This window comes from Zootoca vivipara, chromosome 6 (genome assembly GCF_965207765.1).
Source record: "Zootoca vivipara chromosome 6, rZooViv2.hap1.1, whole genome shotgun sequence".
Taxonomy (NCBI): domain Eukaryota; kingdom Metazoa; phylum Chordata; class Lepidosauria; order Squamata; family Lacertidae; genus Zootoca; species Zootoca vivipara.
Genome location: NC_142589.1, coordinates 95,018,117 through 95,043,599, shown reverse-complemented (window position 1 = coordinate 95,043,599; position 25,483 = coordinate 95,018,117). Strand labels below are relative to the sequence as shown.

Here is a 25,483-nt window from a genome sequence, read left to right as displayed (position 1 = left end):
TGGTTTGCTCCTGAACTAGCAAAGATCAGCCACGACAAGGAGATCGCAGAGCCGATTCTGCCCCCTCTCCCCAGCCTCCTTGAAGAATTTGTTTCCTCCACCTGAACCAACCTGTCTGACCAGCGACAAGCAGGTAACAAATACCGCCAGCGCTCAGAAAGAGCATCCTATTTTCCAAAAGCTTGGCCCAGTAAACCTGAAGGAGCGTCTCCACCCCCATCGTTCTGCCCGGACACTGAGGTTCAGCACTGAGGGCCTTCCTGGCGGTTCCCTCCCTGCAAGAAGCAAAGCTACAGGGAACCAGGCAGAGGGCCTTCTTGGTGGTGGCGCCTGCCCTGTGGAACTCCCTCCCAGCAGATGTAAAGGCAATAAGCAACAATCTTTTAAAAGACAACTGAAGGTAGCCCTGTTTAGGGAAGTTTTAAATGTCTGGTGCTGTATTGTTTTTAATATTCGGTTGGAAGCCGCCCAGAGTGGCTGGGGAAACAGGAGAAATGTTGGAGGGGATGGAATAGGATGTCCCTTTTTTCAGGGGAGAAACGTTGGAGGGGATGGAATAGGACATCCCTCTTTTCATGGGAGAAACGTTGGAGGGGATGGAATAGGACGTCCCTATTTTCATGGGAGAAATGTTGGAGGGGATGCAATAGGACGTCCCTATTTTCACGGGAGAAGTGTTGGAGGGGATGGAATAGGACGTCCCTATTTTCACGGGAGAAGTGTTGGAGGGGATGGAATAGGACATTCTTATTTTCACGGGAGAAATGTTGGAGGGGATGGAATAGGACGTCCCTATTTTCACGGGAGAAATGTTGGAGGGGATGGAATAAGGACGTCCCTATTTTCACGGGAGAAATGTTGGAGGGGATGACATTACCCAAATGAAGGATGTCATCTCTCTCCTTCATCCCATGGGCAAGATCAGGGAAAGCTCCATGCCAGCTTCTCCAACACCAAGTTGCCACTGGAAGAGAAGAGGGGCAGGGGAAGCAGTCCTGGAGTAAACTGGCAATAAACTGTCCTTGGGAAGGCAGGCGTTCGGCGCCCGTCCCGTGAGAATCTCTTTTTTAATAGCCCATAATTGCCGGGACGCAAAGCAAAAGAACTCAAGTTTCTATTGCCCTGTGGGAATATGGCCACGTCGAGGGCGTGGCTCTGGCGCCAGAAGCCGTGGACTTTGTTATTTGGACCTGCTTTTAAGAGCGGTTTTTCGGGTCCTAACAGTCCTAGCTGAGTTGCCTCCGTCCCCGAGAGACAATCCTGTGGCCACAGACCTTCCTGGATCGAGAACGAGGCGTCGGAACCGCACAGTAGTGGTAAGAAGACCCATATTCTCCTCCCGGAGCTATAATTCCCAGAGATCTTTGGGAAGAGGGATTAGATCGTTATTATTTAATTGAAATTGTGGCTATCATGGCATACCTTCTGATGAAAATAGGGACATTGTATTCAATAATAATAATAATAATAATAATAATAATAATAATAATAATGACTTTATTATTTATACCTGCCTCACCTGACTGGGTTGCCCCAGCCACTCTGGGCGGCATCCAACATATATAAAAACAGAATAAAACATGAAACTTCCTTCAGGGCTGCCTTCATCTGTCTTCTAAAGGTTGGCTCCTTTGCTGCATGGGCCGCAGAACTCCATCCCCTCCAACATTTCTCCCCTGAAAAGAGGAACGTCCTATTCCATCCCCTCCGACATTTTTCCTGTCAAAATAGGGACGTCCCCTGCCAAGCAGGAAACACCATCAAAGCATTCCTGACAGATGGCTGTCAAGCCTCTGCTTAAAGACCTCCAAAAGAAGGAGACTCCACCACACTCCTTGGTAGCAAATTCCACTGCCGAACAGCTCTTACTGTCAGGAAGTTCTTCCTAATGTTGAGGTGGAATCTTCTTTCTTGTAGTTTGAATCCATTGCTCCGTGTCCGCTTCTCTGGAGCAGCAGAAAACAACCTTTCTCCCTCCTCTATATGACATCCTTTTATATATTTGAACATGGCAATCATATCACCCCTTAACCTTCTCTTCTCCAGGCTAAACATACCCAGCTCCCTAAGCCGTTCCTCATAAGGCATCGTTTCCAGGCCTTCCAGTCCTATTCCATCCCCTCCAACATTTATCTGATGAAAATAGGGCCGTCCACCTCTCCTCTTCCTTGACACCATCTCCTTTTAGAGTCATCCAAACCATTGGCCGCCCCAACTTGCTTCTATAATTGATTGTTCATTGCAATCCTTTTTTAACTGACCATAGTTCGCTGGTAGAACATCTGCTTTGCAAAGGTCCTGGGGTCCAGTCCCTGGCATCTCTGAGCAGGGTTTGTGAGAGAATGCTGCCTGGGGCTTAAAAGCACGCGTGCAAACAATTCTCATATATACACACACACACAAACAGTGTGTGTGTGTGTGTGTGTGTGTATGAATGAAACTGATGGGGCCACATTAGTTTATCATACAACTGGAGGAAATTGTATTATTATATTGTATCGTATCGCATTGTAGCATGGGGTGGGTGTGATCAATAAACACGTGCTCACATGCAACGCAGGTAATCCTAAGAACTTAGAATCTGGCTCAGTACGTAGCAGCTTCCTATGTTCCTGCGTTTTCTCCTAAAATCCTGTGGCCGTGAGTTCTGCAGGCTAGCGGTGCACGGTGCAAAGAACCCCTTTTTCTTTCGTCTGGTGGTGCTTTGGTCTAAACAACCGAGCCTCTTGGGCTTGCTGATCGGAAGGTCGGCGGTTCGAATCCCCGTGACGGGGTGAGCTCCCGTTGCTCTGTCCCAGCTCCTGCCAACCTAACAGTTTGAAAGCACGTCAAAGTGCGAGTAGATAAATAGGTACCGCACCAGCGGGAAGGTAAACAGTGTTTCCGTGCGCTGCTCTGGTTTCCGTCATGCGCCAGAAGCGGTTAAGACCAGCTAGCCACATAACCCGGAAAGCTGTCTGCAGACAAACGCTGGCTCCCTCGGCCTGAAAGTGAGATGAGCGCCACAACCCCATAGTCGCCCTTGACGGGACTTAACCTTTCAGGGGGCCCTTTTCCTTTTACTCTTTACCTAAAATCTTGTGGCTGTGAGTTTCGCAGGCTAGCAGCGCACGGTGATCTCCCCGGATCTCCTGTCTCTCTTCCCCCAAAAAAAACTTTAAAAGAAAAACAACAACATTGCTCGCAGGGTGCGCTAAAAGCCAGAGACCCTTGACTTCCAGGCCATTGATCCCAGATTTTTTTTTGTGGCTTTCTCTGAAGCACCCAGGAAGGGCACCGAGCCACCGAACCGTTTTGAAACTTCACGTTTATTTTGCCCTCCGCTCGTTCCTAGAATTCTTCTGCCGGGGCCGGGGAGGAGGGGAGGTTCGAGGTTCTTATCAGGCTGGCGCAGCCTGCGCACCACTGCGAGTGTGCCTGCGCCTCGTTCGAAACCAGGCAGCGTGGAGCACAGAGCAGGTGCCCCCTAACAGGCCTCTCCGGGGATGAGGCGAGGGGAGAGACAGAGAGAGAGAGAAAAGGCCCCATGTAGTTTCTGCCTGTTGGGGGGGAAACGCTCTTTGCTCCGGGTTCAGAAACAGAAGGAGCGGTCTTTGCTCAGCCTTGCGATAGGAGGAATGGATTTCGGTTTCGGCAGGTTGGTTTCGGTGGTGGGCAAAAGAGCAGGGTCATTTGGGTGGGATTTGGAGGGAAGTCTCTGAGAGGGTCAATAGGGCTTTAAAAGGGGGGGGTCTTGCAAGCAGGTTGTTTCCCTGCCCTCCGGGAGAGAGCTTTGGGTATGGGGCTCAGAGAACCCGAGGCCCCCTTGCTAGCTAACACCTCCCCTGGCATGTTAGAGGGTGGCATTGATAACGCCCAAGGCTGCAGGTTCGAATCCCACATGGGGCAGCTGCATATTCCTGCATTGCAGGGGGGTTGGACTAGATGATCCTTGCTGTCCCTTTCAACTCTAGAATTCCATGATTCTACGTGGCTTTGCCCAAGGGTGAGCCAAGTGTATCCTGGAAAAGAGGGACCCCAGGGCCCATCTAGTCCAACCCCCCGGGGCTCAGGGATCTCTACCAAGCTGTTTTATCAACTTTCTGCCTGCCTTGCAGATGGCCTAGGGCCGGTTCCTGTCTCTCTCGGACTAACCTACCTCGCAGGGTCGTTGGGTGGAGAGGGAGATTCCTGCTCCGGAGGGAGGGGACTCAAACCCATGGCGTCAAGTGACAAGGAAGGAGGAAGGGAAGCCACAGCCCCTCTCTGTTCTGCCTTGGTCAGAGCCCCAGCTAGAGTCCTGTGTCCAGTTCTGGGCAGCACAATTTAAGAAGGATGTGGACAAGCTGGAATGTGGGCAAAGGAGGGCGACCAAATTGATCAAGGGGTCTGGAAACCAAGCCTGATGAGGAACGGTTGAAGGAGCTGGGTATGTTTAGCCTGGAAAAGAGGAGACTGAGAGGAGGTAGTAGAGCCATCTTCCAATATCTCAATGACACGGAAGAGGGAGCAAGCTGGTTTTTCTCCTGTTCTGGAGGGCAGGACTCGAACCTATGGCTTCAAGTGACAAGAAAAGAGACCCTTTTTGACAAAGCTGTTAGACACCTCAGGAGGTTGTGAACTCTCCTTCCTTGAAGGATCTTAAGCAGAGATTTGGATGGCCATCTGCCATGGATGCTTTAGCCGAGATCTCTGCATTGCAGGGGGTTGGACTAGATGACCCTCGGGAGTCCCTTCCAGCTCTACGATCCTAAGCTGCCCAGTGCTGTGATGGGGATGAAAACTGACACACCCTCCCTCCCTGGGAATCAAATCACTTGTTTGACGATTGGGAAGACTTCCTGGCACACATACGCCGATCGCTTGGGTGTAATCCCGGCTTGCCATTGGCAACTATACCAGCAAATAATAACAATAACAATTTATTATTTATACCCCGCCCATCTGGCTCGGTTTCCCCAGCCACTCTGGGCAGCTTCGGACAAAATATTAAAATACAAGAGTCCGTCAAACATTAAAAGCTACTCTAAACAGGGCTGCCTTCAGATGTCTTTTAAATAATAATAATTTATTAAACCTTTCATAATAATAATGTAGACCCAGGTGGAGCTGTGGGTTAAACCACTGAGCCTCTTGGGCTTGCTGATCAGAAGGTCGGCGGTTCGAATCCCCGCAACGGGGTGAGCTCCTGTTGCTCGGTCCCAGCTCCTGCCCACCTAGCAGTTCGAAAGCACCTCAAAGTGCAAGTAGATAAATAGGGACCGCTCCGGCGGGAAGGTAAACGGCGTTTCCGTGCGCTGCTCTGGATCGCCAGAAGCAGCTTTGTCATGCTGGCCACATGACCCAGAAGCTGTCTGCGGACAAACGCCGGCTCCCTCGGCCTATAGAGCGAGATGAGCGCCGCAACCCCAGAGTCGGACACGACTGGACCTGATGGTCAGGGGCCCCTTTACCTTTACCTTTATTATACCCTACTATGCCTTTAAAGGTTTCCTGCACCAACTCAACATTTCGTTCCGTCCCGCCAATAAGAGAGGAGCTAAGAAAACTCAGGAATTCCTGACCTCTCCCCGAACCTGTCCGTCTCTTTCCACTTTTGCCAAATTCTTTCAAGGTGTACTCATTCCATCAGCGGTTTGCTCTCCTGTTGCCCCTCCCCGACCTTTGCCCACCCCGCGGACCTTATCTCAAGCCAAGAAGTCAAAAGTCTTCCCGGGGAGCGGCAGGGCGTTGCGACGCTGTGGAATGCCAGCCTCGCAGGTGAGGTCGCTGTCAAAATATGCCCTGCCGACCTGACAGCGGTCCCGGATTTGGAGAGCTCTGTTGGTGCCAGGAGGAAAAATTTGGACCACGTTGTTGGAAGATAGATGCAACAAAAGACTTGTTGTTCTTCTTCTTCTCGTTGTTGTTTAGTTGTGTCCAGCTCTTTGTGACCCCCTAGACCATAGCACGCCAGGCCCTCCTGTCTTCCACTGCCTCCCGCAGTTTGGTCAGACTCATGTTCGTAGCTTTGAGAACACTGTCCAACCATCTCGTCCTCTGTTGTCCCCTTCTCCTAGTGCCCTCCATCTTTCCCAACATCAGGGTCTTTTCCAGGGAGTCTTCTCTTCTCATGAGGTGGCCAAAGTATTGGAGCCTCAGCTTCAGGATCTGTCCTTCCAGTGAGCACTCCAAGGGCGTACCCACCACGGGGCAAGTTAGGGCAGCTGCCCTACTCTAGAAGCCAGCTGCCCCCCCACAAGGGCGTACCCACCGCGGGGCAAGTGGGGGCCGCAGGCTGCCCCTCCCTAGAAGCAGGGCTGGTGGGCAGAGGCGGAGCACAGCCCGGCGGAGCCGAGTTCGCCATTCCCGCCGCGCCGCGCCGCACCTTCCCTCCAGCTCCCCGGCACGCCCTCAGGCAAGGCCAAGCACGGCGGGGAACCAGGGAGCGTGGCGCGGTGGGCGGGAACGGCGAACTCGCGCTCCGCTGGGCTGGGCTCCGCCTCCGCCCACCAGCCCTGCTTCTAGGGAGGGGCACAGCCCGGCGGAGCACGAGTTCGCCGTTCCCGCCGCGCTGCGCCCTCCCTCCAGCTCCCCGTCACGCCCTCAGGCAATGCCAAGCGCGGCGGGGAACCAGAGAGCGCGGCGCGGCGGGCGGGAACGCCAAACTCGCGCTCCGCTGGGCTGGGCTGGGCTCTGTCTCCGCCCACCAGCCCGGCGCCTCTGACTGCACTTTCCCTGCCCACTTTGTGGCCCCTCCCCTTCCGTGCCTTGGCCCCTCCCCTTGCCCCCCCCTAGTTTTGATCCTGGGTACGCCCATGGAGCACTCAGGGCTGATTTCCTTCAGAATGGATAGGTTTGATCTTCTTGCAGTCCATGGGACTCTCAACAGTCTCCTCCAGCACCATAATTCAAAAGCATCAATTCTTCGGCGATCAGCCTTCTTCATGGTCCAGCTCTCACTTCCATCCATCACTACTGGGAAAACCATAGCTTTAACTGGGCTTTTAGCTTTTTTAAACCATAGCATCAATTCTTCGGCGATCAGCCTTCTTTATGGTCCAGCTCTCACTTCCATACATCACTACTGGGAAAACCATAGCTTTAACTAGACTGTACGGACCTTTGTCGGCAAGGTGATGTCTCTGAATGGTAGAGTGGCAAGGGATCCCCAGGGGACATCCAGCCCATTCTTGCAGTGCAGGAATCTCATCCCTGAAGGACGGCCACCCGACCTCTGCTTAAAAACCTCCAAGGAAGGAGAGTCCGCCATCTTCCGTCCCACGTCCGGAGGGCTCCCACTGCCAGAAAGCTTTTCCTAAGGTTGAGCCGGAATCTCCTTTCTTGGAACTTGAAGCCATGAATACATTTTAGGGTTCGAATGTTGATGCAACCTAGAACAGCATTCGCTTTTCGGGCTTTGGCATCAAATCGCTTGGCTTTTCCCAAGAGGACGAGGAAGCAAGCTGGCTTGCCCGGACACTGAGGTCCAGCTCTGAGGGTCTGGCAGTTCCCTCGCTGTGAGAAGCCAAGTTACAGGGAACCAGGCAGAGGGCCTTCTCGATAGTGGCACCTGCCCTGTGGAACGCCCTCCCATCAGATGTCAAGGGAAAAAACATCTATCTGACTTTTAGAAGACACCTGAAGGCGGTCCTGTTCAGGGAGGCTTTTAATGGGACCCAGGTGGCGCTGTGGTTAAACCACTGAGCCTAGGGCTTGCTGATCACAAGGTCGGCGGTTCTAATCCCTGTGACGGGGTGAGCTCGCGTTGCTCGGTCCCAGCTCCTGCCAACCTAGCAGTTCGAAAGCACATCAAAGTGCAAGTAGATAAATAGGAACCGCTACAGCGGGAAGGTAAACGGCGTTTCCATGCGCTGCTCTGGTTTGCCAGAAGCGGCTTTGTCATGCTGGCCACATGACCTGGAAGCTATATGCCGGCTCCCTCGGCCAGTAATGCGAGATGAGCGCGCAACCCCAGAGTCGGTCACGACTGGACCTAATGGTCAGGGGTCCCTTTACCTTTTTAGATTATTTTATTTCATTTTTCTGTTGGAAGCCACCCAGAGTGGCTGGGGAAACCCAGCCAGATGGGCGGGGTATAAATAATAAATTGAGGCTCCAATACTTTGGCCACCTCATGAGAAGAGAAGAATCCTTGGAAAAGACCCTGATGTTGGGAAAGATTGAGGGCACTAGGAGAAGGGGACGACAGAGGACAAGATGGTTGGACAGTGTTCTCGAAGCTACGAACATGAGTTTGACCAAACTACGGGAGGCAGTGCAAGACAGGAGTGCCTGGCGTGCTATGGTCCATGGGGTCACGAAGAGTCGGACACGACTAAACGACTAAACAACAACAACAACAACAACAAAATGTTATTGTTATTATTTGCTGCTGCTGCTGCTGCTGCTGCTGTTGTTGTTCTCCACCACCAGAGAAACCCTGGAAGTGCAAACTATTTCAGACACACACACACACACACACAGTTAGAGAAGAAGGAAACAAGGCCTGCATTGTTCTCCCCGGTGGGAGAAAACCGTGGCTCGCAGTAGGTAACTCTACCGCGTGGTTTTATTCTCAGATCTCCCTTCCTGGGCATGTTTCAGGGCCCTGCTGGGGCCAGGTGGATGAAAGGAGGGGAGCTGTCCTCCCTGGCAGGCGGCTCTGCCATCGAAATACCACCCTCCTCGATTGCCGAGTGACGATTTAAACTCACAGTCCCTTTGTGATCTTGGATAGAGGATGAGAAACAGGCACGAGAGCACCAATAATCTCTGGCTCCCTGGAACCCTCTGTTGCAGACCTTGCCGTGCCCATGTTGTGACGGAGGAAATAAAGAGGGAGGCTCTTTGGCACTGAAGGACAACTCGAGATTGGGAAGTTCTCCTAAGTTCTCAACACACGTTCCGCCGAATGGACCCATTTTTTATTTTTTATTTGCAAGAGACTGTCCCTAATAGAATCACCAGTGCTATTTTTCTTGGAAAATAGGCGCCAGAACTCACTATGAACGCCCCCCCTGTTCTCTTATACAGTGGGACCTCGGAAACCGAACAGAAACCGTGCCAGGAGTCCGTTCGATTTCCGAAAACGTTTGGAAATCAAGGCACGGCTTCCGATTGGCTGCACGGAGCTCCTGCAGCCAATCGGAAGCTGCGCCGGACGTTCGGGTTCCAAAAGAAAGTTCACAGACTGGAACACTCACATCATTTAGGCGCTGACAAATTAGACTGTTTGCTTTACCAAAATCCAAAGTGAGTAGCTGTTGCGGTGATGAACCACAAGAGTGAAGTTTTGGATAGACGATTTGAGTCCAGGCGCTTTTGTGACAAATCTCGCAGCACTGGGGATATTAGACCGGGGGGGGGGTGATTTGAGTTTAGGCAAAGCCCAGAGTTAAGTGTCCTATGCCAGATCCTTAATTCTACCCTAAGGCAGTGTGGGGCTAGTGATAGGAGCAGAATTCAGCTTCCTACAGCCCTCGGAATGGCAGCCAGCTGAGTTTTTGTTTTGTTTTTTTGCACAGTGCTGGGGTCAATGTCTACTGCCATTTACAGCTTGTGAAACTCCCATTTATGACCTGCGGCTTTCTGTTAATTCTCTCTCCTGCAAAACCAGAAAGGCGGGGGAGTGGGGAGTCCACTAGGGAGGCGGGTTTATGGTTCTGCAAATATTTGTGTGTGATAAATTCTCATTTCTCCCAGCAGAGGGCAATCGGTGCTTTGCTAGTCTACTGGGGTGGCCTCTAATATAAGTCAGGTCTGCCTTAGAATACAATAACAGGGGTGGCCAACTCCCAAGAGACTGCGATCTACTGGCAGAGTTAAAAACTGGCAGTGATCTACCCCCTTTGGGGGGGGGTTCAGGTGAAAGTTGTTGAGCTTTTCTGGGGAAGGAAAGCCCTGGTTTTGGGATTCAGGGCTAAGTTACTGAGCTTTTAGGGAGGAAGAAGGCCTGTTTGGGGGGAGCCAGTGATCTGCCAGTGATCTACCACAATTGTCCAGTGATCTACCAGTAGATCACGATCTACCTGTTGGACATGCCTGCAATAGAATAAGAGAATAAGAGAATAAGAGAATTATTATTATTATTATTATTATTATTATTATTATTATTTTATTTATTTATACCCCGCCCATCTGGCTGGGTTTCCCCCGCCACTCTGGGCGGCTTCCAACCAATACCAAAATACATTAAAATATCACAGATTAGGTGTTTTCTGAATGTCAGGTAGTTCTTTATCTCCTTAACCTCCGATGGAAGGGCGTTCCACAGGGCGGGCGCCACTACCGAGAAGGCCCTCTGCCTGGTTCCCTGTAGCTTTGCTACCCGCGGGAAGGGAGGGACTCATCCTGCGTACCAGATGGAGCTGGGATACAGCTGTCCTGGGCACAGAATTGACCTGCGCCTCCATGGACAGCTGGGAGTCCAAAATGACTCCCAGGCTGCACACCTGGTCCTTCATGGGCACAGTTACCCCATTCAGGAACAGGGAGTCCCCCACACCTCCCTGTCCCCCAAAAACAGTACTTCTGTCTTGTCAGGATTCAACCTCAATCTGTTGAATCCTGGGAAGGGACCCTGGGAATAGCCAGGATTTTTCTGTTGAGTGGGTGGGGGCTCCAAAAAGTTGTTGTGACTTCCCCCAAAGAATCTTGGGAAGCGTAGTTCGTTAAGGGTTCAGAGAGCTGCTAGGGAATGCCGGTTCCCCTTGCAGAACTATAAGAGTTCCTCAGAAAGAGGGGTTTGATTGCTAAAGAGCTCTAGAAATCTGGAACCCTGGAAATAATAATAATAATTTAATAATTTGTTGTTTATACCCCGCCCATCTGGTTGGGTCTCCCCAGCCACTCTGGGCGGCTCCCAACAGAATATTGAAAACATGATAAAACATCAGACATTAGAAACTTCCCTAAACAGGGCTGCCTTCAGATGTCTTCTAAAAGTCAGATACCGGTAGTTGTTTCCTTGACATCTGATTGGAGGGCGTTCCACAAGGCGGGCGCCACCACCGAAAAGGCCCTCTGCCTGGTTCCCTGTAACCTCGCTTCTTGCAGGGAGGGAACCGCAAGAAGGCCCTCAGAGCTGGACCTCAGTGTCCGGGTTGAACGATGGGGGTGGAGATGCTCCTTCAGGTCTACAGGACCTAGGCCATTTAGGGCTTTCAAGGTCAGCACCAACCCTTTGAGTTGTGCTCGGAAACATCCTGGGAGCCAATGTGGGTCTTTTAGGACTGGAGTTATATAGTCTCGGCGGCCGCTCCCAGTCCCCAGTCTAGCTGCCACATTCTGGATTAGTTGCAGTTTTCGGGTCACCTTCAAAGGTAGCAGCCAGTGGACAATACTGAGCTTCATGAGCAGCCCAGTATAACCCTGCAGAAGGGAGCTTGCTATATACTGTATATACGCTTGTGTGTGTGTGTGTGTGTGTGTTCTACATATATATATGTACATATATAAATATGTTTGCTGCCTAGGGACCGCAAAGCCCTGTTCCTGATGTGAAGGCCGCACAACGCACAACCTGTGAAAAACATCTAGAGAACATCATCACACCTCCTAAGGGGAAGTCTCTGAGGAACCTCCTTTCGAAAACAGAAATGTACATTCGTAGGCTTGTCTTCAGCTCGTCTCCGAGCCCAGACCCTGAAGATGAAGAACCGAGGAGCCCCCAGTCCGGTTCGCGAGGGGAGCTGAAGTTTGAAGAGGCGACAGGCGACGAGTATTTTGACTTGGGGCACCACCGCGAGGAGAGGGCTGGGGATGGGTGGGGAATGGCCGAGCCCCCCGGAAACGGGTCCAGGTCCATCCATGGGAGGAAGGATCTTTGGACGGCGCCACCGGGCAGAGAGTCCAAGCTGGAGGTGGTCCAATCCGGCTCACTGTACGACATTCGGGCGTACAAAGGCGAGATGAAGCCTTCAAGGCTCTACGGTGAGGACGAAGAGGAGCTGAGGTACAGGATCCGTCCCGAGGAGGCCTCGCCGGAGAAAGCCGAGGAGCTCGAGGAGGAACGGCGGGAGATTATCCGGAGCCAAGTGGTTCGGAAAAGCACCACCATGGCCGAAAAGTGGAGCTCCGTGGAGGAGCTGGAGGCCATCAGCGCTGCCTCGGCCGGTCGAGAAGCCGCCCCGGCGACGAGGAGTTATTCCACCGGCTTCGCCGTCTGTTTCGACAGCCCCTCTACCCGTTGGGAGAGCACCCCCGTCGACCCTCAAAACATAGACACGGAGAAGATCAATTTTGCCATGGCTCGGCAACAGTTCTTGGAACTGGAGAAGGCTAACCCCAAGCTGTTTCTGGGGCCGAGGAAACCGGTGCCGAGCTCACGGACAACGCAAAACGTTCAGGGGGTGGAAGGGGAGCAGATTCCTGATGTCTATGGCGAGAGAAGAGTGGTTTGGTCTAGTGAGAGTCATGTTCCCCAAAGAACAAAGCCCAGGTCTCCCAAGCAAGCCCCTATTTGTCAAAACTCAGCTGGAGACGGCTGGAATTACGGTCAGGCAGAAATGTCCCAGAACTCAAGCGTTGTGGCGCCTGATGGAAGACGGGTCTACATCCGAGAGGAGGCGGGAGAACCTCTGGACTGGGAGGCCGGTGGCCAAGGCCTTGCCGGAGAAGATCCAGGGTCCTCAGATGAGACGCCCATCGAGCGGGAAATCCGGCTGTCGATGGAAAGGGAGGAGGCCCACCGGAAAGAGAGGGGGATGCGCCGGGTCAACAGCCGGGACGAGCTGGTGGAGATCCAGACCAAGCCTCTGCTGCTGTCCGCCGACACACCGCCAGCTTCCTCCCGGAAAGGAAAAGACAAACACAACGTTTCCTTCTTTGTGCAGAGGGAGATCGAGCAGGAAAGCAGGCGTGAGGAGGACCTGCAGAAGGGAGGGAGGCTGTCCGGGACGTACAGCGGGGGGGTCTGCCTGGAGCTCTCGGAACGCCGGAAAGTGTTCGAAAGGGACGGGGAGGCCCCCATGATGGCAAGGATGGTGGGCGGGCAAGAGGAGGCCCAGAAGGGCAACCCTGGGAAAAGGACGGCCGGCCAGGACGTGGAGTGGAGCTCAGGGGCCTGCCAGCCTTCTTTAGCCAGCAGAAGAAAGCAAGAGGGCGACTTGCCCCCTTCCGACCGGAACGACACCGTTTCCGGCCAGCGGGTGGATTCCTCTGGCTCTTGGGTTCCAGAAGACTCGGGAGAGGAGCTTGCGATTTTGCGAGAGGGACATTTCGCCATCCCAGTGAGGAAACTCAAGTTCTCGTCTCCCGGAGACCGGGAACCTGCGAGCTCCCGGAGGCAAGAGGGCAGGCCAGAGTGGGTTGCTCCCCGGGAGGAGCTGTACACCGTGAAGACGCGGAGACCCCGGATGTCAGCCCTGATCGACCAGGAGATCCGGGACGCTTTGCAGAGGGAAGTGGAGCTCCAGGAGCAGAGGAGGAAAGTCGGGGCAGCAGCGGCGGGGTCGAAGGCACCCTCTCGGACGTCGTCGCAGAGCTCAGGTGAGAGGGTGGGGGGTTGACACCAGCCGGTTCACGTGTCATGGCGAATTGCATCAACACAGCCGTCATTTCATTCACACGCCGCCTTTCCATAGCTAGAACCCTGCCCCAGGCAGCTGGCCCGCACAGAACGGTTTGCAGAATTGCAACTGTAAGGAAGGCAGTCATAAACAAGGAATAAAACCGTACCTTCCAACTTTTCTCTGAATAAAATAGGGATGTCTTATTCAGTAATATTAATAATAATAATAATAATAACCCACCTGATTGAGTTGCCAATTAATAATAATAACAATAATAATAATAATTTATTATACCCTGCCCCCAGACACTCTGGGTGGCTCCCAACAGAATATTAAAAACACAACAAAACATCAAACATTAAAAACTTCCCTGAACAGGGCTGCCTTCAGATCTCCTCTGAAAGTCAGATGGTTGTTTATTTCCGTGACATCTGATGGGAGGGCGTTCCTCAGGGAGGGTGCCACCACCGAGAAGGCCACCTGCTTCTCGCAGGGAGGGAACCACCAGAAGGCCCTGGGAGTTGGACCTCGGTGTCCGGGCAGAACAATGGACGTGGAGACGCTCCTCCAGGTATACAATAGAACATTAAATATTAAAAACTTCCCTATACAGGGCTGCCTTCAGATGTCTTCTAAAAGTCAGACAGTTGTTTATTTCCTTGACATCTGATGGGAGGGCGTTCCAGAGGGTGGGCGCCACCACCGAGAAGGCCCTGAGATCAAACCAGGTATCCCTGCGGTTGGTTTCTTTTTTTAATTTAAAAGCAAACCTGCCAACTCTCTCTCCTAATTCCCTCCACCAGCTACTTCAGGAATTGCTGACAGCTACCGCGTATCGGCCGCGGCTGCTCCTGATTCCCCTGCGAGGTCGTCTCCCACGCCGTCCCCGCGGCAAGCCTATGCAGGGAGATCATCCTTGGAGCGTCCCTCGGCGGAAGAGGAAAATACCAAGAGGCACAGGGAGGGAGGAACGGTAAGGACTTGCCAGCACCCGCTGCCTTAGATAGGAGGAGAATCCTAAAATCGTGGAAGGGACCCCGAGAGTCATCTAGCCCAACCCCACTGCAACACAGGAATGAAGACGCAGCTGTCGCTTACGGGGATCAAACCTGCAACCTTGTCGTTCTCAGCCCCACACTCTAACCCACGGGGGGGGGATTTGAATGCACAAATCCCCCGATTCGATCCCTGGCATCTCCAGGGGGAAGAACCCCCCCCCCCCCGTTTGAAACCCTAGAGAGCCACTACTGCCCGTCCGTGCAGGCAAGGCTGAACTAGATGGAGCCCTGGCCCAGGCAGCTTCCTATTAAAAGCCAACCTTTGTTTAGAATCAAGAGGACTGGAATCTTGTATTCTCCTCCGGGGAAATGAACAGCAGAGCACCTGTGCAGGTGGCCCCCAGGTTCAATCCCCCCCCTCCGGTGTCTCCAGTTGCAGCTGGAAAAGTCTGAGTTGCTGCAGACGCCGAGCTGAGAGCTGTGACTCAGTACAAGAAACCTTTCCGCTGTTCCTAATTTGCAAAACACTGGAGGGTGTACAGTCAGCCGTTCCTACGGGATGTCCCATCCCTGCCAGGTTTCCTGTTCTCTTATTTTCCTCCTCTTTCCCCCCTCAGTATGCTGGCATGGAGCTGCACGACGAAATCGACTCAGAGGTAAGACCCCGACTTGCCCCGCAGGGAGAAAACATGGATTGGAGGGGCCTTGTCCGTTGCAGTTGAACCTCGATTTTCGAGCGCCTCAGAAGCCGGACGTTTCGGAACCCGGACGCCGAAAACATGGAAGTCAAACGCTTTCAGAGGCCATTTTTTCCCATCCCACCCCCTAGTCAAAATTGCTGTTAGCCTTTATGCCCTGGTTGCCAGTCGTTTCAGAAGTCAGGCGGTCTTCCGGAACGGTTTACGTTCGACAACCGAGGTTCCACTGTATTTACGGCACGGCACAATGAGGACAGGGAGGGGTGTGTGCTTTTTTCCTTGAGCTGAATTTTTGTTCTCTCTTTTTTGGGAGGGGTATTCTTCTTCTTCTTCTTCTCCTCCTTCTTCTCCTCCTCCTCCTCCTCCCCCTCCTCCTCCTCCTCCTTCTTCTTCTTCTTCTTCTTCTTCTTCTTCTTCTTCTTCTTCTTCTTCTTCTTCTTCTTCTTCTTCTTCTTCTTCTTCTGCGATCCCTCGTAGCTGAGTAAGATTGTCTTCCATAAACACGGTTTTCACAATGAGTCCATAAGTGACTGTGGAGGCCAATTCTGGATCCCCACGTCCTTCCACAGTGGGGACATTGGTTTCCGGGCAGGAGTTGATCCCCCTGAGGGTTTGCCAAGCGTGCCTTCCTCTTGGCACATTTCTCCCTTGCGTCCTGAGTTCGAGCGTCTTCAAGGCCCATGACACCTTTGGTCAAGGCTGTTCTCCAACTGGAGCGCTCGCAGGCCAGTGTTTCCCAAATGCTGTATATACTACATTTTTTTTAGATTTGCCTTGAGACAGTCTTTGCACCTCTTTTGTTGACCACCAGCATTACGCTTTCCATTTTTAAGTTCTTGTAATTCAGGGCTGGGGAACCTCAGGCCGCCAGGGTGTGTGTGTGTGACCCACAAGATCTCTCTAGCTGCCCCTTGGCACCCAAACCAGGCCACCTCTCTCATGGGCCCTGCCTGCCCACTCAAGTTTTTTTCCTAGTGTCCTTGGATTGCAAGAATTCATTTCGCTCGGACCCCCTCCGAGCGTCCTTATTTTCCAGGGACAGTCCTGGAATTACAGGAGCCATCCCGGTTTCTGATCTGATCCCGGAAAGACGCATTTTCCCTTTTTTTCCTCCCCTCCATGCCTTGGAAAACAATTATAAGAGGGGGTGTCTGTAGGTGCAAAAACAGAGCCCTGTTTCTAGTGTCCGGATTTTTGCTTTCTGAAACATGGCAACCCTACCCAACAGCAACGGCATAGAGCTACAGGTGAAACTCGGAAAATTAGAATATCGTCGAAAAGTGCATTTATTTCAGTAACGCAACTTAAAAGGTGAAACCAATATATGAGATAGATGCATGACATGCAAAGCAAGATATGTCAAGCCTTTATTTGTTGTCATTGTAATTATTTGTCGTTAGGCGGGTCAATTATAAATGGAATGTCATTAATGAAATGTCATAGCGATGTTTATTTTTGCATTATTGTAACTATTTGTTTGATTACTGTGGAATTTCCAAAAGAAAACATTTGTAAAAATTAAAAGGAAAATTAAAAATAGTAAGTTGCATTACTGAAATAAATGCACTTTTCAACGATGATCTAATTTTCCAAGTTTCACCTGTATAATTCCCGTGCCAAAGGAAGTAAACGGCGGAGGAGCTGGCGTATGAAGCCCTTCCTATCACTTTGAAGGAACATGTTACTTTTTAAGTTTTCTCATTGCAATGCTTCCGCAGCCAGCCATTTCTTAGGAGGGCCGGTTCCTTTATTGCAAATGGAGCCTTACACTCTCTTACTCTGAAGTAAACCCCTCTGTATTAGAATCATAGAATCATAGAATCATAGAATCATAGAGTTGGAAGAGACCACAAGGGCCATCCAGTCCAACCCCCTGCCAAGCAGGAAACACCATCAAAGCATTCCTGACAGATGGCTGTCAAGCCTCTGCTTAAAGACCTCCAAAGAAGGAGACTCCACCACACTCCTTGGCAGCAAATTCCACTGCCGAACAGCTCTTACTGTCAGGAAGTTCTTCCTAATGTTTAGGTGGAATTTTCTTTCTTGTAGTTTGAATCCGTTGCTCCGTGTCCGCTTCTCTGGAGCAGCAGAAAACAACCGTTCTCCCTCCTCTATATGACATCCTTTTATATATTTGAACATGGTTATCATATCACCCCTTAACCTTCTCTTCTCCAGGCTAAACATACCCAGCTCCCTAAGCCGTTCCTCATAAGGCATCGTTTCCAGGCCTTTGACCATTTTGGTTGCCCTCTTCTGGACACGTTCCAGCTTATCAGTATCCTTCTTGAACTGTGGTGCCCAGAACTGGACACAATACTCCAGGTGAGGTCTGACCAGAGCAGAATACAGTGGTAATATTACTTCCCTTGATCTAGATGCTATACTCCTATTGATGCAGCCCAGAATTGCATTGGCTTTTTTAGCTGCTGCATCACACTGCTGACTCATGTCAAGTTTGTGGTCAACCAAAACTCCTAGATCCTTTTCACATGTACTGCTCTCAAGCCAGGTGTCTCCCATCCTGTATTTGTGCCTTTCATTTTTTTTGCCCAAGTGTAGTACTTTACATTTCTCCTCTTTACATTTCTCCTTGTTAAAATTCATCTTGTTTGCTTTGGCCCAGTTGTCTAATCTGTTAAGGTCATTCTGAAGTGTGATCCTGTCCTCTGGGGTGTTAGCCACCCCTCCCAATTTGGTGTCATCTGCAAACTTGCTCAGGATTCCCTCAAGCCCATCATCCAAGTCATTGATAAAGATGTTGAACAAGACTGGGCCCAAGACAGAACCCTGTGGCACCCCACTAGTCACTACTCTCCAGGATGAGGAGGAGCCATTGATGAGCACCCTTTGGGTTCGGTCAGTAAGCCAGCTACAAATCCACTGAATGGTAGCATTGTCTAGCCCACATTTTACCAGCTTCTTTACAAGAATACCATGGGGCACTTTGTCAAAGGCCTTGCTGAAATCAAGATAGGCTACATCCACAGCGTTCCCTTCATCTACCAGGCTTGTAATTCTGTCAAAAAATGAGATCAGATTAGTCTGACATGACTTATTTTTCAGGAACCCATGCTGACTTTTAGTGATCACAGAGTTTCTTTCTAGGTGCTCACAGACTGTTTGCTTAATGATCTGCTCTAGAATCTTTCCTGGTATTGATGTCAGGCTGACTGGGCGGTAATTGTTTGGGTCCTCTCTTTTCCCCTTTTTGAAAATAGGGACAACATTTGCCCTCCTCCAGTCTGCTGGAACTTCGCCTGTTCTCCAGGAATTTTCAAAGATTATTGCCAGTGGTTCTGAAATCACCTCTGCCAGTTCTTTTAATACTCTTGGATGTAGTTCATCTGGCCCTGGAGACTTGAATACATCTAAACTAGCCAAGTATTCTTGTACTACCTCCTTACTTATTCTGGGCTGTGTTTCCCCTGCTGAATCATCTGCTCCATATTCTTCAGGTCGGGCGTTTTTTTCTTTCTTGCAGAAGACTGAGGCAAAGAAGGCATTGAGGAGTTCTGCCCTTTCTCTGTCCCCTGTTTGCATTTCACCATCTTCTCCTCTGAGTGACCCCACTGTTTCCTTGTTTTTCCTTTTGCTACGGACATACCCATAAAAGCCCTTTTTGTTGCTTTTAACCTCTCTGGCGAGCCTGAGTTCATTCTGTGCTTTAGCTTTTCTGACTTTGTCTCTACACGTGCTGGCTATATGTTTGAATTCCTCTCTGGAGATTTCCCCCCTTTTCCATTTTTTGTACATATCCCTTTTAAATCTTAACTCAGTCAAAAGTTCTTTAGATAGCCAGCCTGGCTTCTTTAGGCACCTTCCATGTTTCCGTCTCATTGGTATTGCCTGAAGTTGTGCTTTTAATATCTCCCTTTTAACAAACTCCCAACCATCATGAACTCCCTTCCCTTTTAGTATTACTGTCCATGGGATTTCACCCAGCGTTTCCCTAAGTTTTCTGAAGTCGGCTTTCTTAAAGTCTAGAATTTGGACCTTAGTATGCTTGGTTGCTCCTTTCCGCTGGATAATAAACTCCAGAAGAGCATGGTCACTCCCACCTAATGATCCTGCCACTTCTACCCCACTAACCAAGTCATCACTATTGGTTAGGACCAGATCTAAAATGGCTGATCCTCTTGTTGCTTCTCCCACTTTCTGGACAATGAAGTTGTCTGCAAGGCCAGTGAGGAATCTGTTCGACCTTATGCTCTTGGCTGAGTTTGACATCCAACAAATATCAGGATAGTTGAAATCCCCCATTACTACTATCTCACTTCCTTTGGAATGCTTGGCCATCTGTTCCAGGAAGGCATCATCTGTGTCCTCAGTTTGGCTTGGGGATCTATAGTAAACTCCCACAATGAGATCACTGTTGTTTTTCTCTCCCTTAATTTTGACCCAGATACTCTCAATTTGGCTTTGAAGTTTTAAATCCTGGATCTCTTCACAGGTATACATATCCCTAACATATAAAGCTACTCCTCCTCCTTTCCTGTTTGGTCTATTTCTCTTAAATAGATTGTATCCCTCTATTACTACATTCCAGTCATGAGACTCATCCCACCAGGTTTCAGTGATGCCTATTATGTCATATTTAGTTTGCTGTACCAAGAGCTCAAGTTCATCTTGTTTATTTCCCATGCTCTGTGCATTAGTATACAGACATTGAAGACCGTTGATCATTCCCCCATGTCTCTTATTTAAGGATATTTTCGTCCCACCACTAGGTCTGCATGCTGCTTGCTCCATTTGGTCCTTGACATTCGGATGATCATCTTCAGCATTAGATGGACTCCTACCTTCAGGACCACTGTCTCCCTCCCCCACATAAGTCAGTTTAAAGCCCTCCTGATGAGGTTTTTGAGTTTCGTGGCAAAAACATTCCTCCCAACTTTTGTGAGGTGCAGTCCATCACTTGCCAGAAGTCCATCTTCAAGAAACTGCAGACCGTGATCTAGGAATCCAAACCGTTCCTGTTTGCACCATTTGCGAAGCCAGTTGTTCACTTCCCCTATTTTCCCCTCTCTCCCTGGGCCATGTCGTTCAACTGGGAGGACAGAAGAGATGACAATTTGTGCATCTAATTGCTTCAACTTCCTGCCCAGAGCCTCATAATCATTTTTGATCTTCTGTAAGCTATGGCTTGCAGTGTCATTGGTTCCCACATGCACCAAAAGGAAGGGGTATTTGTCGGTGGGTTTTATGATTCCTTGCAGCCGTTCTGTTACATCTTTGATCTTGGCCCCAGGTAGACAGCACACCTCTCGAGACATCTTGTCAGGCCCACAGATTACTGCTTCTGTACCCCTCAGTAGGGAATCCCCAATCACCACTACTCGCCTCTTCATAGGCTTGGTTGGGATTTTTCCATGTGCTGTCCCTTCCAAGGTTACCTGCATATTCCCAGAGGACTGACTTGGTTGCTCGTCTTCATATTCCTCATCAACTGTGATGAGGGAGAGATCCTCAGGTGGAGTCTGTTTCTCGTCTTCCATGAGCACTTCAAAACGGTTGTGTAATTCTAAGCACTCAGAGCGATCCCTGGGCCTTCTACTTCTATGAGTCACGTTCCTCCATACATCTGGCTGCTGTGTTGGGGAACTGACCTCCTCCTCAGGGAGATCCCCTGTCTCATCCTTGGTGCAGACAGTGTGCTCTGCTGCATCCAAGAAAAGCTCCAGCTCTTTAATTCTCTGGAGCGTAGATACACGCCCCTGAAGCTGCTGCACCTTCTCTTCCAGAAGGGCAACCTTGTTTTCTAGTAGGGCAACCAACTTGCAATTGTTGCAGGTGTAGCTACCCACATCCTTTGGCAAGAAAACAAACATTGCACAGGAATTGCAGGTGACAATGCTTGTTCCCTCCACCTCCATCTTGAAAACCTTGAGGTCAAGGGGGAAAGAGGAAGAGGCCTAGGTCCCCCCTAACAAACGTGTGAGACTTGCTGCCCTAGATCAAAAACAAGGTCACAGCCAGAAACAAACACCCACACAAGCCTGAACAGTCACCCAAATCCAAGAGGCAGCAGCCCTTCTGCTCCTTCCTCAGTCGCTGCACTCCAAGCTCTGACTAGCTCCGCCCACAGCTAATCACCTGAACTTCCTGACTCACACTTCTAGGTGAAAGGTCACAGCCAGAAACAAACAAGGTCACAGCCAGAAACAAACACCCACACAAGCCTGAACAGTCACCCAAATCCAAGAGGCAGCAGCCCTTCTGCTCCTTCCTCAGTCGCTGCACTCCAAGCTCTGACTAGCTCCGCCCACAGCTAATCACCTGAACTTCCTGACTCACACTTCTAGGTGAAAGGTCACAGCCAGAAACAAACACCCACACAAGCCTGAACAGTCACCCAAATCCAAGAGGCAGCAGCCCTAGAAAACCAGCACAAGCACACAAACAAGTAAGAAAACAGATAAGCACACAAACTTACTCACACACAGCCCCAAAAGACAAAGCCACAAAACCTACAGAGTGTCTCCCAAGCTCAGCTCACCTTCTGCTCCAATGGGTATTCAATGGGTCAAGATTGTGCAGCCTTGCACTACAATCCTAGGCATTTTTACTCAAAAGGAAGTCCCACTGAGCTCAATAGGATTTACGCTCTGGTACGTTCCTGATCATTCTCACAGCTCCTATTACAGTGGTACCTCGGTTGTCGAACGTAATCCGTCTTGGAAGTCCATTCGACTTCCGAAACGTCTGACAACCGAGGCGCAAAGGGCAGTCTCCAAAGTCAATGGAGAAAATTTAAAAACGCTCGACTTCCGAGGCGCGTTCGAAAACGGAAGCAATTACTTCCGGGTTTCTGGCATTCGGAAACCGAGATGTGCAGCTTCCAAGACGCTCAAAAACAAAGGTACCACTTTATCATTATTATTATTATTACCTGCCTTTTTCCCTGGCAGGGACTCAAGGTAGCCTACACCTAAATTTTATTCCACCACGGGCATGCGGCCCCCGGAAGCTTGTCTGCTAGGCAAGGTGGCCCCCGGGGCTGCAAAAGAACCCTTGCTCTCTTAACTGAGCCGTCGATTCCTTTTTGCAGGTTGTGAAATCCACCAAAGTTGTCTGCCAGAGGGGACTTCTGGCTCAGCTTTGGGAGACGGGCCAGATCCGCGGGGTCGACGACGACAGCGACTGATCCTTGGAGAGGAACGAGATTTCCCAAAGCCGGCATTGGTTCCCACCCTTTTTAATTCTCTGCCCCCGTGTGTTTTTTCCATTCGATCTCTTCCCGGCTTCGGCCAGCAATTTGGATCCCGCCCACCCATCTATGTCCAATTATAATTCTGCGTTGCTTTGATTGTGAGAGGGACGACCCAGAATTGATCCTGGCGATTTCGAGGGCTCTGGGTTGCAATGTGGGGAGAGGGGGGCAAACAGACACTACCGTAGATAAGAGCTGCCTGCCGCCCCCTCGGCTTTTGCATCTGACGGCAACTGGCTGCCGCTCCCAGGAGAAAGAGCCCCGAGAGCCAGTCCTGAGGACTAGCATCTTAACTTTCCTTTTAGGGGAAGGTCAGTGGAAGTGCTGAAGACCCCCAGGTGCAGCCCCTTGCACTGCCAGCCAGTACTCAGGCAGATAGTCTCAGTGCAGGGCAGCTTCCCACTTTCCCCTTTATATCAGTTCATGAGGACTAGAATTTTCATTCCCCCTTTTCAAAGGAAAGGAAAGGACCAGGGCTTGGGGCAGAGCCACTGCTTTTTGATGCAGAAGTTCCCAGATTTAAACCTTGACATCTCAAGGTAGGCCTGGGGGAGAGGCATGCTGCCCGACAAAGCTGCTGCCAGTCTGTGTCAAGAAATGCTGAGCTAGATGGAATCTTAATAAAGTGTAGTTTCCTTCCTTCCTTCCTGAGCAGAGGCAGTTGCAGCTGCGTGGTGGCAGCAGCTTCTGCCGCTTTGTGGCTGGTGGGTCCCAATAATAATAATAATAATAATAACAATAACAATAGTAATAATTTCTTATTTATACCCCGCCCATCGGGCTGGGTTTCCCCAGCCACTCTGAGCGGCTCCCAACAGAATATTCAAAACATGATGAAAAACTTCCCTCAACAGGGCTGCCTTCAGATGCCTTCAAAAAGTGAGATAGTTGTTTATTTCTTTGACATCCACAGGGAGGGCGCCACCACCAAAAAGGCCCTCTGCCTGATTGCCTGTAGCCTCACTTCTCGCAGGGAGGGAACCGCCAGAAGGCCCTCGGTGCTGGACCTCAGTGTCCGGGCTGAATGATGGGGGTGGAGACGCTCCTTCAGGTCTACAGGACCTAGGCCATTTAGGGCTTTCAAGGTCAGCACCAACCCGTTGAATTGTGCTCGGAAACTTCCTGGGAGCCGATGTAGGTCTTTCAGGACCGGTGTTATGTGGTCTTGGCAGCCGCGCCCAGTCACCAGTCTAGCTGCCGCATTCTGGGTTAGTTGTAGTTTCTGGGTCACCTTCAAAGGGAGCCCCACGGAGAGAGCATTGCAGTAGTCCAAGCGGGAGATAACTAAAACACGCAGCACTCTGGTGAGACAGGGTACCCTTGATAGGGTAGGAACCCTCACTGCTTCACTGGGACTTGAACCCAGAGCTCCAGCGTCCAGATCTTAACTTCCTTTCTGCTACATTTCCAGCGTCCTTGTAGAGGGCGGGTTCTGTTTGTTTCCCGGCTAAGGAGGTGGCAATATGCACGTAGCGTCAGTCGGGGTTCCTCACCCAGCGGTCTCTCTCATTTGGTTGCTGCAGGATCACAACGGGCTTTTATATGTATATATGTATAATTTATATACGATCAGGAAAGAGGAATAAATCGTTTTGTCTCCGTACTTTTGCGAATGTTAAGTCCAGTGCCGGATTTACGTATAAGCTAAGCAATTTATAGCTTAGGGCCCCACTCTCTTGGGCCCCACCCCAAAAATTAAAGGGGATATACATTTCCAAAATATAAGATAAAAAACAAATAAAATAAAACCTACCTACAGCCACCGTGTTTTGTGTTGTATGGGCTCCTAGGATGTAAGTCTTGGCCTCCGCCTGCTCCCTAAAATATCAGTGGTTAGCTCATTTCTATATACAGTGCTAGGGACCCAGGTAGCGCTGTGGGTTAAACCACAGAGTCTAGGGCTTGCCGATCAGAAGGTCGGCGGTTCGAATCCCCGCGATGGGGTGAGCTCCCGTTGCTCGGTCCCAGCTCCTGCCCAACTAGCAGTTCGAAAGCACATCAAAGTGCAAGTAGATAAATAGGTACTGCTCCAGCGGGAAGGTAAACAGCGTTTCCGTGTGCTGCTCTGGTTCGCCAGAAGCGGCTTAGTCATGCTGGCCACATGACCCGGAAGCTGTACGCTGGCTCCCTCGGCCAGTAAAGTGAGATGAGCACCACAACCCCAGAGTCGGACACGACTGGACCTGATGGTCAGGGGCCCCTTTACCTTTACCTTTATACAGTGCTACCTCGGTTCTCAAACTTAATCCGTTCCGGAAGTTTGGTTCCAAAGCCAAAGCGTTCCAAAACTAAGGCGCGCTTTCCCATAGAAAGGAATGCAAAGCGGATTAATCGGTTCCAGACTTTTAAAAACAACCCCTAAAACATTGCATTTCACTATTAATATACTTAATTGTATTTCAGTTCAACAATTACTTTGATAAAATACATATTTTGTTATGTGCAAATGGCTTGAGTTACCTATGTGGTCCATAAATGAAATACATGACATAGAAAGGGCCCCATTACCTTCAGTAGCTTAGGGCCTCATCAAACCTAAATCCGGCCCTGGTTAAGTCAGAGATGGGGAAAACATTTTGCAGCCAGAAGGGCTGCATTCCCTTCTGGGCAATTTTCCAGGGGCCACATGGTGGCAGTGGGAGGGGCCAGTCAAAAGTGGGTGGAGTCCCAAATGGAAATTTAACCTTCGCACGGCAGGCTGGTTTCTAGACAGGCACATTTCTCTCTACCTTACATCCAGGCAATTTGCAAAACAGTTCAGAAATGGGCAACCCCAATGGACCTCAAAGTAAAAAAACAGACACGGCACGAAAGGAAAACGGGCTGGTGAAGAGAAGGAAAGAAAGAAAACTCATAAACCATAGCTTGGTTGGTCAGAGTGTGGTGCTGGTAACGCTAAGGTTGCAGGTTCGATCCCTGTATAGGACTCCGTGTGAATCTGTGAGCACACATTTAAAGGACGTGGCTCCCTCCCAAAACTATTGGGAACTGCAGCACACCCCTCACAGAGCACCCATAACAAACTAGAGTTCCCAGGACCCTTTGTGCTGGGTTGCCGTGCGTTTGAAATATATAGTGTGGATGTGAGCTCTGTCGTGCCAG

At 50.5% G+C, this 25,483-nt stretch overlaps 1 protein-coding gene across 3 annotated transcripts; it reads left to right on the top strand.

Moving 5' to 3' along the window:
* The first annotated feature begins 1,211 nt into the window (after positions 1-1,211).
* On the top strand, positions 1,212-23,984 carry MISP (mitotic spindle positioning). 3 transcript variants are annotated; one of them, XM_035120600.3, is made up of 5 exons: positions 1,212-1,316; positions 11,436-13,449; positions 14,276-14,445; positions 15,088-15,126; positions 22,220-23,984. In XM_035120600.3, exons 2-5 carry the CDS (start codon positions 11,559-11,561, stop codon positions 22,313-22,315), a joined length of 2,196 nt encoding a protein of 731 aa, XP_034976491.3. In that variant the 5' UTR covers positions 1,212-1,316; positions 11,436-11,558; the 3' UTR covers positions 22,316-23,984. The 3 variants fall into 3 exon arrangements, with proteins under 3 accessions (XP_034976491.3, XP_088529226.1, XP_034976492.3); XM_088673100.1 differs by lacking the exon at positions 22,220-23,984 and adding an exon at positions 19,899-20,042; XM_035120601.3 differs by lacking the exon at positions 1,212-1,316 and adding an exon at positions 3,501-3,637.
* The last annotated feature ends 1,499 nt before the right edge of the window (positions 23,985-25,483 follow it).